At 48.9% G+C, this 20,468-nt stretch overlaps 1 protein-coding gene across 3 annotated transcripts in view; it reads right to left on the reverse strand.

The window, feature by feature from the left end:
* Nucleotides 1-20,468, reverse strand: part of slc35c2 (solute carrier family 35 member C2) — an 84,369-nt gene that overhangs the window by 8,116 nt on the left and 55,785 nt on the right. For 2 of the 3 annotated variants that reach the window (XM_072514571.1, XM_072514573.1), the window contains exon 8: nt 885-1,014. The exons of the other annotated variant lie outside the window; for it this stretch is intronic. In XM_072514571.1, the coding sequence (XP_072370672.1) occupies nt 885-1,014 (130 nt within the window). The remainder of the gene's footprint in view (nt 1-884; nt 1,015-20,468) is intronic. 3 annotated transcript variants of the gene reach the window in all.

Consider the following 20,468-nt stretch of genomic DNA (forward strand, 5'->3'; position numbering starts at 1 on the left):
AGCAGAGGAGGTGGTAAGTGGGTGAGGGAGGCCATTCAGGGATATATAAAGATTAATGTCACAGGCGAGGTTTCGGCGGGGGTGGTGTGGGAGGCACTGAAAGCAGTTATTAGGCAGGAACTCATCTCAATCCGGGCACATAAGGAGAAGACTGAGCGGGCAGAGTTGGACAGGCTGGTAGGCGAAGTTTTAAAGGTGGACAGGAGGTATGCGGAGTCTCCAGATGACGGGCTATTGAAGTAGCGTCAGAGACTGCAGCTGGAATTTGGGCTCCTGTCCACAGGTAAGGTGGAGGGACAGCTGAGGAGGGTGAAGGGGGCGGTCTGAGTATGGGGAAAAAGCCAGCAGGAGGTTGGTGCATCAGTTGGCGGCGAGATTGGGAAAGTGAAGGATACAGGGGGGAAGGTGCTATCCACTGCGCCACATGCTGCCCTTTTCATTAAAAAGTTTTACAATTTATTTTGTTTGTTCTCAGGATGTTGGCAACACCAGTAAGGCAGTATTTATTGTCCATCCCTAGTTGTGCTGAGGGCATCAAGTCAACCACTTTGTCCTTTGAATTAATAAGTGTGTTTGTGTGAGTGGAGTCACAAGTATCCAGACCAGCTTGGCACAGCTGGACCTGGACCCTGATCCAGCAGATTCAATGGTCCAATATTTCTGGTACTCACCCGCAAATTAGCTGGCTTATTCAATTGAATTATCAACTTAAACACGCATCATCTGGATTACTAATCTTGTACCACAAATAACTAAGTTACCATATCGATTCCTAATCCATAAACCAATAATAATGTAACCTTGCCATTTGACCTTTTCACGGAAATTCACAATCATCCTACTACAGTGAGATATAGATTGTACTTCAGAATAAATAGTTTTACCTTCAGAACAAACGACTTTAAGTACAACATGTAGAGAGATTCCAGAGAGACACATTGCAAATCCTAGCCAGTTTAATGTGCTCAATTGATCACCCATCACATGACTAGCAAGAACCAGTATGCACACTTCCTGTAAGAGAATAACAAAGCTCCTTTGGGATCCAATTCTACAAGCTTGCTTTCCTTCCAATGTACAGAAGGCACAGTCCATAAATATACTTGACCTTTGTGACATCACTTAACACCGGCTAAAATGGATTTTCTTGCTGGTTTCAATTGCACAGCAACTGAATAGGTGATTGTTCTAGTTCAACTTACAAATGGGACACAAGCTCACTGCCTTAATTCAGCACAATTTCCATATACAAATAGGATAGTTAAATCAACAGCCTGAGGAAAAGCAGTGATGATGGAATACCTGAACCCTGCATTCTTTTTTGCCTTATTGAAGTATTAGGCTTAATTTTCAGCAGATTAGAAGCCAAGAGCAAGGAGATCTATTGAGCTCAGTTGCACATTTGGGGCGGGATTCTCCACTGGTGGGAGTCTCCGTTACGCCGACAGCGTACCCATGCTCAGCGATTTCATGACAGCATGGGGTTGCCCACAGTGGAAAACCCCATTGGCTGGTTGGCGGGACAGAGAAAATTGGATGCAGAATCACGCCCCTGGTCTGTCCTTTTTTAAAATTCATTTTTACAGGATGTGGGCTTCGCTGGCTCGGCCAGCATTTATGCCCATCCCTAATTGCCCTTGAGAAGGTGATGGTGAGCTGCCTTCTTGAACCACCCACTGTGTTATTAGGGAGGAAGTTCCAGGATTCTGACCCAGTGAGAGTGAAGGATAGTGAGTGGCTTGATGGGAAATCTCCAGGCGGTGGTGTTCCCATGTATCTGCTGCCCTTGTCCTTCAAGATGGTAGTGGTCACGGGTTTGGAAGGTGCTGCTGAAGGAGCCTTGGTAAGTTCCTGCAGTGCATCCTGTAGATCACACACATGGCTGCGACTGTGCTTCGGTGATGGAGGGGGCGAATATTTGTGGAAAAGATGTCAATCATGCAGGCTGCTTTGTCCTGGATGGTGTTGAGCTTCTGGAGTTTGCAGTTGTTGTTTCCAGCGCCTGGGTGAGCCATCCGGTTTCTTTCCTTTTTATTGACTTTGTAGCAGTTTGATACAATGGAGAGCATTTAAGAGTCAGCCACATTGCCAGACTAGGTGAGGATGGCAGATTTCCTTTTTTTTAATAGAAAATATTTCATTGAAGCATTTGTAATTTTCAGTTTTAACAATTTAACATTTCTTAAACAACTGAGCGGGCCGACACACCCAACAAGATTAAAATAACATGCCCTCCAACCCCCTGCCGCATCTCCTGATTACTTGTATATTAACTTCCCTTGTCTTACACTACCATGTCTCCCATTTTCCTCCCTCCGCACCCCCCTTACTGCTGATGTTCAATTTTCCTTAATGAAGTCAATGAACAGCTGCCACCTCCGGGTGAACCACCTTGAACTGGATCAGGCTGAGCCTGGCACATGACGAAGATGAATTAACTCTCCTCAAGGCCTTTTCCCATATTCCGGCTTCCAACTCCTCTCCCAAATCTTCCTCCCACTTCCTCTTCACCTCCCCAATTGGGACCCCTTCCCACTCCATCAATTCCTTGTATATCTCCGAGACCCTCCCCTCCCCAATCCCTGTTTTTGACATCACCTTATCCTGTAGTCCCCTCAGGGGGAGGCGAGGAAAGCTTGGAACCTGCCTCCGGACAAAGTCGCGTACCTGCAGGTACTGAAATCCGTTGCCGCCCGGCAACTCAAACTCCTCCTCCAATGCCTCCAGGCTCAGGAAATCCTCCTCAATGAAGAGATCCCCAAATCTCTCAATCCCTGCCCGTTGCCACCTCCTAAAGCCCCCATTCAGCCCCCCCAGAACAAAACGGTGATTATCACAAATCAGTGATCACACTGACTCCAATCCCATGTGCTGTCTCCATTGCCCCCACACCCTCAGGGCTGCCACCACAACCGGGCTTGTGGAGTACCGAGCCGGCAAGAACAGCTGGAGTGCCGGTAATAAAGTCTGCAAGCTTGTGCCCTGACAAGATGCCGCCTCTACTCGCTCCCAAACCGACTCCTCCCCACTACGCACTTCCTGACATCGATATGTTGGCCGCCCAGTAATAGTTAAAACTCTGGAGGTCCAAGCCCCCCTCCCCACGTCCCCGTTCCAGGAGTGCCTTCTTCACCCTCGGGTTTTACCAGCACACAAAACCCGACATCACCGCATTAATTTTCCTAAAAAAGGCCTTTGTGGCAGAAATCGGGAGACATTGAAAAAAGAACCTCGGGAGGATCGTCATCTTTACCGCCTGGACCCTCCCTGCCAGCGTCAGCGGGAGCATGTCCAACCTGCGGAAATCCCTTTTCATCTCATCGACCTCTCTACCCAAATTTAACTTGTGAAGCTGCCCCCAATCCTTAACCACCTGAATCCCCAGATACCTGAAACTCCTCCCCACCACTTTAAAAGGTAACTCCCTCAATCCCCTTTCCTGCCCCGTGCCTGAATCACAAACACCTCGCTCTTTCCCACATTTAGCTTGTAGCCTGAAACCCACCCAAATTTTTCCAGTGCCTCCATAATTCCAGCCATCCCCCCCAACAGATCTGTGATACAAAGGAGTAAATCGTCCGCGTAGAGCGAGACCCTATGCTCCACCTCCCCTCTCACTAACCCCTGCCAGACATTCGATTACCTAAGGGCTCTATGGCCAGGGCAAACAGCAGTGGGGAGAGTGGACATTCCTGTCTTGTGCCCCTGCAAAGATTAAAATATTCTGACCGGACTCGTTTTTTTCTTACATTCGCCACCAGAGCCTGGTATACAACTGGACCCAATCCACAAATCTCTGCCCGAACCCAAACCTGCCTAGAATATCCCATAGGTACATAGAACATTACAGCGCAGTACAGGCCCTTCGGCCTTCGATGTTGCGCCGACCTGTGAAACCACTCTAAAGCCCATCGACACTATTCCCTTATCGTCCATATGTCTATCCAATGACCATTTGAATACCCTTAGTGTTGGCGAGTCCACTACTGTTGCAGGCAGGGCATTCCTGCCCTTACGACTCTCTGAGTAAAAACCTACCTCTGACATCTGTCCTATATCTATCTCCCCTCAATTTAAAGCTATGTCCCCTCGTGCTAGACATCACCATCTGAGGAAAAAGGCTCTCACTGTCCACCCTATCCAATCCTCTGATCATCTTGTATGCCTCAATTAAGTCACCTCTTAACCTTCTTCTCTCTAACGAGAACAGCCTCAAGTCCATCAGCCTTTCCTCAGAAGATCTTCCCTCCATACCAGGCAACATTCTGTAAATCTCCTCTGCACCCTTTCCAATGCTTCCACATCCTTCCTATAATGCAGTGACCAGAATTGCACGCAATACTCCAAATGCGGTCGCACCAGAGTTTTGTACAGCTGCAACATGACCTCATGGCTCCGAAACTCAATCCCTCTACCAATAAAAGCTAACACAGCATACGCCTTGTTAACAACCCTCTCAACCTGAGTGGCAACTTTCAGGGATCTATGTACATGGACACCGAGATCTCTCTGCTCATCCACACTGCCAAGAATCTTACCATTAGCCCAGTACTCTGTCTTCCTGTTATTCCTTCCAAAATGAATCACCTCACACTTTTCTGCATTAAACTCCATTTGCCACCTCTCAGCCCAGCGCTGCAGCTTATCTATGTCCTTCTGTAACTTGTAACGTCCTTCCACACTGTCCACAACTTCACCAACTTTAGTGTCATCTGCAAATTTACTCACCCATACTTCTACGCCCTCCTCCAGGTCATTTATAAAAATGACAAACAGCAGTGGCCCCAAACCAGATCCTTGTGGTACACCACTAGTAACTGGACTCTAGTCTGAACACTTCCCATCAACCACCACCCTTTGTCTTCTTCCAGCTAGCCAATTTCTGATCCAAACTGCTAAATCTCCCTGAATCCCATGCTTCCGTATTTTCTGCAGTAGCCTACCGTGGGGAACCTTATCAAACGCTTTACTGAAATCCATACACCACATCAACTGCTTTACCCTCATCCACCTGTTTGGTCACCTTCTCAAAGAACTCAATAAGGTTTGTGAGGCACAACCTACCCTTCACGAAACCGTGTTGACTATGTCTAATCAAATTATTCCTTTCCAGATGATTATACACCCTATCTCTGAGAAACCTTTCCAAGATTTTTCCCACAACAGAAGCAAGGCTCAGTGGTCTATAGTTACCGGGGTTGTCTCTACTCCCCTTCTTGAACAAGGGGACAACATTTGCTATCCTCCAGTCTTCTGGCACTATTCCTGTTGACAAAGATGACTTAAAGATCAAAGCCAAAGGCTCAGCAATCTCCTCCCTAGCTTCCCAGAAAATCCTAGGATAAATCCCATCCGGCCCAGGGGACTTATCTATTTTCACCCTTTCCAGAATTGTTAACACCTCCTTCTGAACCTCAAGCCCTTCTAGTCTAGTAGCCTGAATCTCAGTATTCTCCTCGACAACATTGTCTTTTTCCTGTGTGAATACTGACGGAAAATATTCATTTAGCACCTCTCTTATCTCCTCGGACTCCAAGCACAACTTCCCACTACTGTCTTTGACTGGCCCTACTCTTACCCTAGTCACTCTTTTATTCCTGACATATCTATAGAAAGCTTTAGGGTTATCTTTGATCCTGCCTGCCAAAGACTTCTCATGTCCCCTCCTGGCTCTTCTTAGCTCCTCTTTAGGTCCTTCCTAGCTAACTTGTAACTCTCGAGCGTCCTTACTGAACCTTCATGTCTCATCTTTACATAAGCCTCCTTCTTCCTCTTGACAAGTGTTTCGACTGCCTTAGTAAACCACGGTTCCCTTGCCCGACCACTTCCTCCCTGCCTGACAGGTACATACTTATCAAGGACACGCAGTAGCTGTTCCTTGAACAAGCTCCACATTTCCATTGTGCCCATCCCCTGCAGTTTTCTTCTCCATCTGATGCATCCTAAGTCTTGCCTCATTGCATCATAATTGCCTTCCCCCCAGATATAACTCTTGCCCTGCGGTATATACCTATCCCTTTCCATCACTAAAGTAAACTTAATCGAATTGTGATCACTATCACCAAAGTGCTCACCTACCTCCAAATCTAACACCTGTCCTGGTTCATTACCCAGTACCAAATCCAATACGGCCTCGCCTCTTGTTGGCCTAGCTACATACTGTGTCAGGAAACCCTCCTGCACACATTGGACAAAAACGGACCCATCTAAAGTACTCTAACTATAGCGTTTCCAGTCAATATTTGGAAAGTTAAAGTCCCCCATAACAACTATCCTGTTGCTTTCGCTCCTATCCAGAATCATCTTTGCAATCCTTTCCTCTACATCTCTGGAACTTTTCGGAGGCCTATAGAAAACCCCTAACAGGGTGACCTCTCCTTTCCTGTTTCTACCCTCAGCCCATACTACCTCAATCGACGAGTCCCCATCAAACGTCCTTTCTGCCACCGTAATACTGTCCTTGACTAACAATGCCACCCCTCCCCCTCTTTTACCACCTTCCCTGAGCTTACTGAAATATCTAAACCCTGGCACCTGCAACAACCATTCCTGTCCCTGCTCTATCCATGTCTCCGAAATGGCCACAACATCGAAGTCCCAGGTACCAACCCATGCCGCAAGTTCACCCACCTTATTCCAGATGCTCCTGGCATTGAAGAAGTCACACTTTAAACCACCTTCCTGCCTGCCGGTATACTCCTGCAACTTTAAAACCATACTCATGACCTCACTACTCTCAACCTCCTGTATACTGGAGCTACAATTCAGGTTCCCAAGCCCCTGCTGAACTAGTTTAAACCCTCCCGAAGAGCATTAGCAAATTTTCCCCCCAGGATATTGGTACCCCTCTGGTCCAGGTGTAGACCATCCCGATTGTAGAGGTCCCACCGACCCCAGAATGAGCCCCAATTATCCAGAAATCTGAAACCCTCCCTCCTGCACCATCCCTGTAGCCACACGTTCAACTCCTCTCCCTATTCCTCGTCTCGCTATCATGTGGCACGGGTAACAACCCAGAGATAATAACTCTGTTTGTCTTAGATCTAAGTTTCCACCCTAGCTCCCTGAATTCCTGCCTTACATCCCTATCCCTTTTCCTACCTATGTCGTTGGTACCTATGTGGACCACGACTTGGGGCTGCTCCCCCTCCCCCTTAAGGATCCCGAAAACACGATCAGAGACATCACGCACCCTGGCACCTGGGAGGCAACACACCAACCGTGCGTCTCTCACGTTCCCACAGAATCTCCTATCTATCCCCCTAACTATGGAGTCTCCAATGACTAATGCTCTACTCCTCTCCCCTTCCCTTCTGAGCAACAGGGACAGCCTCTGTGCCAGAGACCTGCACCCCATGGCTTACCCTTGGTAAGTCGTACCCCCCAACAGTATCCAAAGTGGTATACTTGTTACTAAGGGGAACGACCACAGGGGATCCCTGTACTGACTGCTTCCTCCCAGCCCCTCTCACCGTCACCCATCTATCTTTATTCTTCGGAGTAACTACATCCCTGAAGCTTCTATCTATGACCACCTCTGCCTCTTGAATGATCCGAAGTTCCTCCAGCTCCAGTTCCCTAACGCGGTTTCTGAGGAGCTGGAGATGGGTGCACTTCCCACAGATGAAATCAGCAGGGACACTGTCGGCGTCCCTCACCTCAAACATTCTGCAGGAGGAACATTGTACTACCTTCCCTGCCATTCCCTCTAGATAAAAAAAAAGAAAAAGAAAGAAAGAGCTTACCTGTTATTCACTCCCCTTCTCAGCAAGCACTCACTCAGCAACCTCTGTGCCCTGCACGATAACACCTGAGGGAAAATAAAAGAAAAACTACTTACCAGTCACCAGCCAATCCCTTACCTGCAGGCTGTAGCGCCATGGTTCAACTTCTTTCTACTTCTACCTGACCTCGAGCCTTCCTCTTGATCTTTACAGCGGTTGTTTTTTTTGGTTAGAGGAGGGGGTAGGGAGGGAAACACTGAAGAAGTGTTTCGGGTTTAAGTGTCACTTGACAACAGCACCTCCACAAACGACCTTCAAGTTAGGGTGACCACAACGGAGGTATGCAAATTTCCCTTGCAACAGCCAATCAGCAGCTCCGCTCTATTGCCCTCTGCTGGTACTTCCACTCCACCCGGACAAATGCCTTTTCTGCATCCATGGCTACTACCACCTCAACTTCACGCCCCTCCGCTGGCATCATTATAACATTTAAGAGCCGTCTAATGTTTGACGTCAGGTGCCTACCTTTCACAAATCCCCGATTACCTCCGGGACACAGTCCTCTATACATGTGGCCAAGATCTTTGCCAGCAGTTTAGCGTCTACGTTCAAAAGGGAGATCGGCCTGTATGATCCACAGCTCTCTGGGTCCTTAGGCCGCTTTAAAATGAGAGAGATCGATGCTTGTGATAACGTTGGGGGGAGCACTCCCAACTCCTTAGACTCATTAAAAGCCTTAACCAGGAGCAGCCCCAGTAATCCAGAAACCGTTTTGTAGAACTCCACCGGGCATCCATCAGTTCCCGGGCCTTACCCGATCGCATAGCCCCCAATCCATCTACCACCTCCCTCCCCGACCCCAATTCAGCTCCCCAGACCTTCCATCAGCTCCTCATCTACCTTCGGGAACTTTAGCTCCCCAGAAATCGCTTCATACCCTCCTCCCCTGCAGGGGGTTCCGATTTATAAAGCCGACTGTAGAATTCACAAAACGCATCATTTACCGCCCTGGGTCCACCATTACCTTCCCCTCATATCCTTTACCTTCTCAATTTCCTTTGCCACCTCCTGTTTCCTCAAGAAACACAAACACCACAGCCATTCCCTCGAGCTTCCCACTAACCATAATAAATCTACCCGCCGGGTCTGCCTCTATCTTTCCCACCTCGAATGCCACCTTTTTGTTAACCAGAATTGCCATCCCCTTTGTTTTAAAGTCCAACCATGAATGAAACACCTACCTGACCCATCCCTTCTTCAATCTAACTTGGTGTCCCAGCTTCAAGTGCGTCTCTTGCAACATGGCCACGTCCGCGTTCAGCTGCCTCAAGTGTGCGAACACACGGGCCCTTTTGACCGGCCCATTCAGCCCACATACATTCCACGTGACCAACCTGATCAGTGGCACTGTACCCCCTCCCCTGTCGATCAGCCATGACCTTTCCAAGGCCAGCCCTTGGCCCATGTCCCGCACCTCACCTGGCCCGCCCCCCGGCAGCTACCGTCATCCACTCTCCTCCTCCAACACATTGAAAGTCCCCTCCTCGTCAGCAGTCTACACCCCCCCTCCCATACATTGATCTTCAGCTCACCCTCCACTTTGCTTCCGTGAACTAGTCCTCCCAGCTAGCCTGGCAGCTCCCACCCCTGGTGCCTAGCATCCTACCACCTGCTGGTTACCCTCCCCAACTCTTAGTATAAGTTCCCAGAACAGTGGCAAAAAACAAAAAAGAACAGTCCCTCCCAAGGTCTGAACACAAAGGCCCACCCCTCCTCCCTTAACAAAATCTTATGTAGTCAAACATCTTTAAACAGAACCAAATGAAAAAGACCAGAAAAAAGAAAAAGAAGTATACATACAGCATCTCAAACATCTTTTCGAACATCGCAAATTAAATTAAAAGTCTACTGTTTTTACAAAGCAAAACATCACTCCTAGTTCAGTTCTCCGCATGGTCAAGGTTCAAGGTCCTTATTTTCCTTCATAAAGTCCGCCACATCTTCCGGCGAGCCAAAGTACAACTCTCAACCCTCATAGGCGGGCCAGGTAAAGCAGTTCAAACTTTATTTTCTTCTCATACAGGGCCGCCTTGACTTTATTAAAACTCGCCCTCCTCTTTGCGAGTTCTGCTCCCAAGTCCTGATACACCCGGATCTCAGCATCTTCCCACATGCACCGTTTCATTTGCCTGGCCCACCTCATGATGCGTTCCTTGCCTACCACCATCGCCCTTGGGGGCTCATGCTCCTAGGGCTTACGCATAAGCGCCCTGTGGGCCCGGTCCACCTCCAACGGCTTGCAGAACGATCCCTCCCCCATCAGCTTCTCCAACATCTTCCCCACATACACACCAGCACCCGCTCCTTCCTTCCCCTCTGGCATACCAACGGTCCGGAGAGTCTGCCTCTGAGAACGGTTCTCCAGATCCTCCATTTTCTCTAGCAGTCGTTTCTGTTGGTCCTGTAACATCCTGATCTCCGCTGCCATCACAGTGGACTGCTCCTCTCGTTCCGCAGCTAGTTCCTCCAGCTTTTGGATCGACTGCCCCTGGGTCGTCAGTCTCTCCTACACAGGTCGACCACAGCCCTGATCGAGTCCACCGCCCGGGCCAGGTCCTCCGCAAACTTCCTGCGATGTTGAGTGAACTTCCCGGTCAAGAAGGTCACCAACTGGTCCATCGACCACTGAGCTGGCGAGGTCAGACCCTGAGTCCCTGCCATTGCCTCCCTTGAACTCTGGTCCTCACTTCCAATCAACTTTTGATTCCTCCTTTTTCGCAGTTCCATAAACTGGGGGTCACCTCCTTCACTTCTCGCTTTTACAACTTCATTTTAAAAATCCCTGTAGAAATCCAGCTTAAAAGCCACAAAAAGACCACCAAGAGCGGGAGTTGCCAAATGTGCGACCTTTCACTCCATAGTCGCCACCGGTCCCCGCAGATTTCCTTTCTTAAAGGCATTAGTGAACCAGCTGGTCAACAATAGTTTCATGGACTTTTAATTCCCGATGTTTATTAGATCCAATTTCCACCATCTGCTGTGGTGGGATTCGAGGCCGGGTGGACAGAATATTACCCTGGGTTTCTGGATCGCCAGTCCAGTGACAATGCCACTCTGCCATCCCCTTCTGCAACAGATCCTTAGCAGGGACAAAGCTCAGCCTGTATGGAAGTGGACGATGGTGGAAGAGTTTGGGATATCCTTTTTGTATGTGGCGACCAAACAAAGAAAGTTTAATTTTTAAACAAAACCTTCAACCCTTTTTTATTGTTTTAAAAACTGATATTTTAAATGAAAGTTAAAGCAGGTTAACTTGATTTCTAGTTATCACAGTTCTGAAACGTACATCCTACAAGGATATGCAACACAGAAAAATAAAACTTAGCTGTCCCTTCATGAAATTTCAACAGAAATTAACTGCATCCTCATAGGATTCACTCCCTTCAGGCAAACCTTTCAAGCCTTCAAATATAAGAGCTTGAAAACGTAGAAGAGTCGAGTACTAAACCAGAACAATCTCTCAGGAAAGCAAAATGTTATTTATCAATTAAACTAAAGTAATGGAACACACCATGGCTGGCACGGTGACACAGTGATTAGCACTGCTGCCTCACAATGCCAGGGACCCGGGTTCGGGTCTGGCCTTGGGTGACTGCCTCTGTGGAGTTTGCACAATCTCCCCATGTCGGCGTGGGTTTCCTCTGGGTGCTCCGGTTTTCCCTCCAAAGTCCAATGATGAGCAGGTTAGGTGGATTGGCCATGACTAATGGGGATTGGGTGGTGGAGTGGCCTAGATAGAGTGCTCTTTTGGAGGGCCGGTGCAGACCGATGGGCCAAATGGTCCTCTTCTGCATTGTAGGTCTATCCAGTCGATTGCTGAACTGCACACTGGGAATATCTCAATTTCAATCCCTACATTCTGACTCTGCTGTGATATGCCCCATAGCTGAATAGTCTGTCAAAGCTTACCCATGTCAATTGACTACTGGAGCTTCAAAGTCTAGGCCCAGCAACACCACTCCAGCAAGTAGAAAATGCCTTTAGAAGGGACAGGTACAAAACTGTCAAAAGAGAAAGTCTAGAGCAGGCAGGTTCTTCTTGCCCTCTTTTGAAGACACATCATTTTGTAAAAGGTTTTAGGAACATCTGTAGCCAACTGGCACCTCATTTAAGTGGCCACATCTTAATAATAATAATTTTGTGGAAGCCTATCCAGCAAGTATAGTATAACATAGTTTTACCAGTTCAGAAGGTCATTCAGCCCAATAGGTCTTTGCTGGAGATGATGCTCCATACAAGCCACCTTCTCTCTCATTTAATCAAATTCTCATTTACAGTTCCATGCTTTTCTCCTTAAGTGTGTACATGTGTGTCATTTTGTGGGATGTGGGCATCTTTGGCTAGGTCAGAATTTATTGCCTTTCAGACAATGGTGGTGAGCTGCCTCTTGAACTGCTGCAGTCCCTGAGGTGTAGGTATACCCACTGTGCTGTTAGGGAGTTCCATGCTGTTGCCCCAGCGACAGTGAAGGAAGGGATATATATTTCCAAGTCAAGATGGTCTGTGACTTGGAGGGGAAGGTCCAGGTGGTTGTGTTCCCAGGTATCTGCTGCTCTTGTCCTTCTAGATGGTGGTGGTCGTGCATTTGGAAGGTGCTGTCTAAGGAACCTTGGCAAGTTCCTGCAGTGCATCTTGTAGATGGTACACATGACTTCCATTGTTCAATGGTGGGGTGGAGGGATTGAATGTTTGTGGAAGGAGTAGCAATCAAGTGGGCTGCTTTGTCTTGGATGGAGTCGAGCTTCTTGAGTGTTGTTGGAGCTGCACTCATCCAGGTAAATGGAGAGTATTCTATTACACTCCTGACTTGTGCCTTGTAGATGGTGGACAGGCTTTGGGGGGAGGGGGGGGGGGGGGGGTTAATGCCACTGAATATCATGGGGTGATGGTAAGACCCTCTCTGTAGGAGATGGTTATTGTGGTATTGAGAATGTAATTTGCCACTTGTCAGCCCAAGCCTGGATATTGTCCGGTCTTGCTGCATTTGGACACGGACTACTTCATTATCTGAGGAGGCGTGAATGGTGCCGAACATTGTGCAGTCATCTGCAAACATTGCCACTTCTGACCTTATGATGGATAGGAGGTCATTGATGAAGCAGCTGAAGATGGTTGGGCCTAGGACATTACCCTGAGGAACTCCTGCAGTGATGTCCCAGACAACCACAACCATCTTCCTTTGTGGCAGGTATGACTCCAACCAGCAGAGAGCAATGCCCCTGATTCCCAATGACACTAATTTTGCTAGGACTCCTTGATGCCATTCTCAGTCCAATGCTCCCCTGATGTCAAGGACACTCACCTCATCACTGGCATTCAGCGTTTTTGTCCATGTTAGAACCAAGGCTGTAATGAGGTCAGGAACTGAGTGAACCTGGCAGAACCCAACCTGAGCATCTGTGAGCAGGGTATTGCTGAGTAAGTGCCGCTTGATAGCACTGTTGATGACTCCTTCACTTTGCTGATAGACAGATACGGCGGTAATTGGCTGGGTTGGATTTGTCCTGTTTCTTGTGTACAGGACACACCAGGGCAACTTTCCACATTGCTTGGTAGATGCCAGTGTTGTAGCTGTACTGGAACAGCTTGGCTGGAGGTGTGGCAAGGTCTAGAGCACAAGTCTTCAGTACTATTGCCAAAATATTGTCAGAGCCCATAGGCTTTGCAGTACCCAGTGCCTTCAGCCGTTTCTTGATATCACGTGGAGTGAATCGTATTGGTGAAGACTGACATCTGTGATGCTGGGACTTCTGGAGGAGACCGAGATGGATCATCCACTCAGCACTTCTGGCTGCAGATTGTGGCGATTACCTCAGCCTTGTCTTTTGCACATACGTGCTGCGATTCTCCATCTTTGAGGAAGGAGATATTTGTGGAGCCTCCTCCTCCAGTGAGTTGTTCAATTGTCCACCACCATTCATGGCTGAATGTGGCAGGACTGCAGAGCTTAGGTCTGATGCGTTTGTTGTGGAATCGCTTAGCACTGTCTATTACTTGCTGCTTATTCTATTTAGCACACAAGTAATCCTGTGTTGTAGCTTCACCAGGTTGACACCTTATTTTTCGGTATCTCTGATGTTGCTCCTGGCATGCTCTCCTATAATAATCTTTATTAGTGTTACAAGTAGGCTTACATTAACAATGTAATGAGGTTACTATGTAAATCCCCTAGTCGCCCGACTACGGCGCCTGTACGGGTATACTGAGGGAGAATTCAGACTGTCCAATTCACTTAACAAGCCTCACAGCGCTGAGTTCCTGGGTTCGATCTGGCCCCGGGTCACTGTCCAATGTGGAGTTGCACATTCTCTCCGTGTCTACCTGGGTCTCACCCCCACAACACAAAAAAAGATGTACAGGGTAGGTGGATTGGCCCTGCTAAATTGGCCCTTAATTGGGAAAAAAAAGAATTGGGTACTTTAAATTTCTATTTTTAAAAAATGTACTGGGCTCCCACAGCCACTGTACATACAAATAATAAAAGTTTGGGGTATTTCTGTTTACACTGGGGAACAATGCAGGGGTGTCTGCTGTCCCTGATGCTTTTTGCACTGGCAATTGAGCCATTGGCAATGGTGTTTAAGGCTTCAATGGGGTGGAGAGGTATAGAGAGAGGAGGGATGGAGTATCGAGTGTCCCTGTTGGCAGATGACTTGCTGCTGTATGTCACGGATCCGGTGGATAGTGTGGATAGTATGAGGGGGATATTGAAGAGTTTGGCGCTTTTGCAGGGTATAAGCTTAATGTGGGAAAGAGCAAGGTGTTCCTTGTCAAAGCTCGGATGCAGGGGAGAGGTTTGGAGAAGTTGCCATTTCGGCTGGTCAAGCCGAGTTTCAATTCCTGGGAATAAGGGTGGCGCATAGTTGGACTCAGTTACATTAATTGAATTTGGCTAATTTGGTAAAGGGCAAGAAGGACTTCAAGAGGTGGGATATTCTTCTGCTTTCGTAGGCAGGGAGGGTCCAGACAGTGAAGATGACGGTTCTACCAAGTGTCTGTTTGTCGTTCAGAATCTGCCGATTTTTGTGCCTAAGTCTTTTTTTGGGAGGTTGAATAAGTTGATTTCGGATTTCATATGGGCGGGTAAGGTATCTCGGGTTAGGAGGGTTTTTCTGGAGAGGAACAGACGGAGGGGAGGGTTGGCTTTGCCAAATTTGTTGAATTATTACTGGGTGACGAACGTGGAGAAAGTTCAGAAGTGGGTCGTGGAGGACAGGTCGGCGTGGGGGCGAATGGAGGAGGCTTTGCATAGGGGGGTGGGTTTGAGAGTGCTGGTGCCTCTTCTGTTCTCGCTGGCTAAATACTTCTCGCGCCTGGTGGTGGTTGCATCGCTAATAGTATCGGTGCAGGCAACTTTTTTAAATTGAGGGCATGTCGCTGTCGACGCTGATTTGTGATCATCATTGATTTATTCCAGCAGGGTTGGACTCAATGTTCAAGGCGTGGGAATGCGAGGGGAAAGAGAGGTTCAGATATTTGTTCGTTGGCGGCAAGTTTACAGAGCTGGGAGAGTTGGTGGAGAAGTTTCAGTTGCTGAGGGGTTTCGGTATTTGCAAATTAGGGACTTTGTGAGGAAAGAGCTGGTTACGTTTCCAAGGTTGCCACCTCCGGCATTGCTATTGGGCGGGATTCTCCGACCCCCTGCCGGGTCAGAGAATCGCCGGGGGGAGGGGGGGGCGGCAAGAATCCCGCCCTCGCCGGCTGCCGAATTCTCCGGCACCGGGGATTTCGCGGGGGGCGGGAATCGCGCTTGTCAGCAGCCGCTGACAGCGGCAAACCCCGGCGATTCTCCGGCCCGCGATGGGCCGAGTGGCCGCCCATTTTCGGCCAGTCCAGCCGGCGTAAATTAGAGTAGGTACTTACCGGCGGGACCTAGCTGCGCGGGCGGCCTCGGGGGGGGATCTGGCCCTGGGAGGTGCCCCCACGGTGGCCTGGCCTACAATCAGGGCCCACCGATCCGCGGGGCACTCTATTCTTCCGCGTCGGCCGCTGTGGTCCTCCGCCATGGCCGACGCGGAGATTACCCCCCTTGCTCATGCGCTGGGATGACGCCAGCACACGCTGGCACTCCCACGCATGCGCCAACTTGCACCAGCCGGCAGAGGCCCTTCGGCACCAGTTGGCGTGGCGCCAAGCCCCTTCCCCGCCGGCCAGTGGGGCGCAAACCACTCCGGCGCCGGCCTAGCCGCTGAAGATGCGGAGGATTCCGCACTGTTGCTAACTTTTGCCTTAGTTTAATTGCTCTGTTTTATCACCTTTGCTCGAGTCGCCAGGTATCTTTCTGATACCGCCACGTGGTTCAAGTCCGAGTAATGATCAATAATCCAATACACCGCTTAGTAAGATTTAAATCAAAGCACATTTATTATACACAGTAATCACTACTCGTGTATAAATTCTACGTCTAAGCTACTTCTACGACTAACAGGCCGATACCTAACTTGGAACTGGCCCACTAGGTCAGGGAAACAAATGGCCTTTCGTTCGGGTTCTGAGCTAGCAGGATTCGAAGTTGGTACAGATTGGTAGCTAGGAGCGCCCATCTCGTAGCGAGCGTTGAATTATGACTTACTGGATATCAGCAGTGGCTGGACCGGTCACTGTCAAGGGTTGGATCGCGTTGCTGATTGACCCGGTCAAGAAGAGAAGAGAAGGACGATTTGAACTTGGGCTTGATTCTTATAGTCCCCAGCGGCTTCCCGCCTTTCGGGGCGGACCCTGTACCTGGTTCCAAGTGATTGGACTTTGTCCCAATCACTTGGTTCGATTTTCTCCAATGCTGGAGCGGTTCCCTGATCCATGGGCGGTCGTTCACCTCCCTTTGTGTAGGCTTCCGCTGGTGCCAAAGAGTCTGGTTTAGCTTTATGTTTCTAAATGTTGCTCATTGTTCCCGGGGATTGCTCATTAATATGCAGATGACTGGTGTTTTGTTATGCTGATGATTGCTGGTATCGATCTTGTCTGGCCTTTCCAGAGGTAAATACACACTCAACCTGCAGCTGCTCGTTTGTGTCCTGTTGGCTGACTTTCCCATCAGCCTTTGCCGTTCGCCATTTTAAATCGGGAGTTAGCCATTCTAAATCGGGAGTTAGCCATTTTAACTGGCTACATCCCTCCTTGTGATCCTAACGCGAAACGTGAAGAATCACATAACTATGTTGCTTTCCATTCCCTGACCTGGAGGGGGGGGAACGCTTCCTTCATGGCCTCTGCACTGACCATAGCTATGCAAAAAAATTTTAACTAACAATTCTAAGGGCGCTATGTCAAACAGGGACATGCATTACAAAACAATAAACTGGGAACCTCTAACTATTCTTAATACACTACACTCACTTAAACATTTCATCATCCTAACTTCCTCAATCATACAACAAAATCATAGCATTTCATACACAGCCTTTCCTGGCTTGGCAGTCAAGCTCAGGATCATACAATTTGCTCATGAACAGTTCTTTACATTTCTTTATTTACAATAAACGCAAGTGAATGCACTTTATTATAGATCGCGGGGGTCTGGTCGTATCCGAACATAGGGGATCTGATCCTATATACCGGGGTTCGAGCGCGGTAGGCTCTCCTTCTCCATTTCCATAGACGCATAGTCTGCACTAAGCAGCAGAGTATCGCTAATACCAGTAATGTTTCGATTACATAGGACAGAGAGTACCAGGTTATAAACCTGGCACACCAAGATGATGTGGTGTCACTGGTGACTGGGCTCTGGGTACTGCGGGGAAGTGAAACATTAACGGCTGGGGGGGGGGGGGGGGGGGGGGGGGGGGGGGCTTGAAGTCATGGGGTTCGCGTTCACGCGCAACCAAAAGTCCATATACATGATGCTGATCCATATGAAGGAAGTCCTCATGGCTCTTCTCTTTCCTTTTCTTTCTTCTCTTCTCCGGTCCTGGAGCTTCTGGAGTTCTGCGGAAACAAGCATAGTGTCTGTAACAATCTTTGTTTAATATCTCGTACGATAGTGTATCTGTCCTGTAGTGCCAATTACTCCCTTTATAATTGGTCACTATGTGTGACTCCCTCATTTTTTTCCCAAAAATCAAATTTTAGGACAAGACACACTTCCCAATAATGAGCTGTCTCGCAGACTGTGCGGTTTACCATCCAAATGTTTCAGGATGTAAATAGCATGGGGTTGGCAACCTAAAGGTTACCTAAAACAAAACAAAACTTTTTGAACTAAAAGTGCCAAAATGAGGTGCGTATGGGCCGCGACGGGTACGATTTGGATGGAGTCCCCGGGTGGGACGGCTACCAATGCCGTGTCTCTCCTACCCGAGTGTGGTTGACCAGAGGTGGGGTTCCCAGGCAGGGCGGGTCCCAAGCCGTTTCTCCACTGCCTGAGCAACCAACAAGAACGGGCAAAAAATGTAGTCATCGTGGTGGGGCTGCCGTAGTGGTTCTTTCCTTCGAACCAGAAGGGCAGTTATGAGCGGGCGTCTGGTTCCTTAACCAGTCTCTGCAGACAAGCTAGTTCCGCTGAACTAGTGTCCGGCAATAGTGAGTCTCTACAGGCAAGTCCTCAGAGGATTCGGCCAAATAGGCGTAGGGCAGTGAGAAAAAAAATTCTCCTGTCGGACATACAACATTTAACAAACTTACACACAACATAAAACATTCTGCAGGTTCCATCAGAAAGGACAACACTTCTCCCAAGCGGTTCCTTTTACTTACAACATCATCTGGACACCTCAGTTCTCGGTTGCGAACAGGGTCGCAAAGGGGTTCTCGGTTTGGGAGTCAGACCCAAGGTCGTCCTCTTCTCCCGGGTGCCACACTCTTGAGTGTATCAGGGCTGAAAGGGCTGCATGGTGTGAGGTCAGGTTGCTCTCGTCGTTGTGGACGAGTCTGAACGAGTTATCTCGGTGCCAGTAATTGGTGTCTAGCTGTGTGGGGACAAAATTGGGGTTGTCAGTGTGGTTCGGTGGTGGGGTTTGTTTAGGAAAGTGATCATGAAGGGATCACTTTGATCGTAGTCGGAATCGCTGGGTGTGGGTCCTGTTGCACGGGGATAGTAGGGAGGTGTGCTGTGGCTATCGTCCGAGTCACTGTCGCTGTCTCTGCTGCTGCAGTCTGTGGGCATTCTGGGGCGGAGTGTATATTGCGGGGGTGGAGTCGAGGTCGGGTCCGTGGCTGGGCTGGATGTGGTGGGGGTTGGTAGGGTTATGTTGGCTGTGGGCGGGGCGTGGTGTGCTGCGTCGAGCATGACGTGGTGTGTGTGGTTCGACTGTGTTCCATATGCCTTCAGCTGGTTTATATGAAACCACGCAGTCTTACCATTGGGGTACTTTATTTTATAAACGGAAGGGCTTACTTTATCCGCAATGGAATACGGACCCGAGTATTTTGGTGACAGGAATGTGCTGGGGTTATATACAGAGAGCATCACTTGCTGTCCGATACTGTACTCAGTCACATGCACCGTCTTGTCGAAACAAGCCTTGCTCTGTTTCTTCCTTGTGCCCAATTTTACTGCGGCTGCTAGCTGAGCCGTTTTAACATTTTCCACTAATTGCTGTACTGCTTTCTCGTGTGTGAGGGCTGGACAAGTCCAAACCTAACAAATATGCTGTGCCTTTCATGGGGCGTCCGGTCATGAGGGTGTGTGGGGTGTAACCTGTGGAAGTAGAAATTGTGTTACGTATAAACATCAGCGCAAAAGGGAGGACTGAGTCCCAAGTGGTGTTGTTCTGCTGGACCATTTGTCTGAGGGTGGATTTTAGGGTCTGATTCATGCGCTCCACGATACCACTCGACTGTGGGTGGTATGCTATGTGGAATGTTTGGGTGATGCCAAATATCGTGAGGACGTTCTGCATGACACGTCCCGTAAAATGGGAACCTTGGTCAGATTCAATGCTGCGGGGGCGTCCCCATCTTGTAAAAATGTGGTGGGTCAAAATCTTGGCTGTGGTTTTTGCAGTGTTTGTGCGGGCTGGGAATGCTTCCACCCATTTTGTAAATGTGTCAATTACCACAAGTACATATTTATAGCCATTCCTGCAAGGGGGCAATGGTCCTATAAAATCGATCTGGAGGTTAGTCCGGGGCCATTAACTGGTCGGGTGTGGCTGAGTTGGGCCTTTTTGGCATATCTGTCCGGATTATTCTGGGCGCAGATAAGACAATTCTCTATGTAATGGTTTACATCTTCCTTCAAATTCGGCCACCAACAAAGCTGCTTGAGATGGGCTGTTGGGGGGGGGGGGGGGGCAGAAATTCCGTGAGGCTGTTGCAGACATAGAGGCTGTCTGAGTATATGTCTGCTGGGCTGGGCCGGGGAAGGAATCTGGGTGCTCAACTATATATATGTGATGGCCGCGAGCTCTGCTGCCTGCGCACCTGAGTGTCCGGGTAGTTTTAACGATATTTCCTCGAGGGCACATCCCTGCGCGTCCTCGACATAGATACCGCAACCTGTTATGTGCTTCCCATCCAAGACTGTGGAAGATCCATCCACATAGATCTTTATGGGCTCACACGTATCCATGTGCTGGGGGCTCTGGGTCGAACTACCTATCGTTCTGGGGGGGGGGGGGGTTCGCAATAAAGGGGCCTGTGCTGTGGTGTGGGGAGATAATCTCACATTCATGGGGGGTTCCGGGGTACTGTAAGTTGTCGGCTAAATAGGTGTGCGTCTTTGTCCGTTTAACAGTGATGTCCCGG

Source organism: Scyliorhinus torazame, chromosome 8 (genome assembly GCF_047496885.1).
Source record: "Scyliorhinus torazame isolate Kashiwa2021f chromosome 8, sScyTor2.1, whole genome shotgun sequence".
Lineage (NCBI taxonomy): Eukaryota > Metazoa > Chordata > Chondrichthyes > Carcharhiniformes > Scyliorhinidae > Scyliorhinus > Scyliorhinus torazame.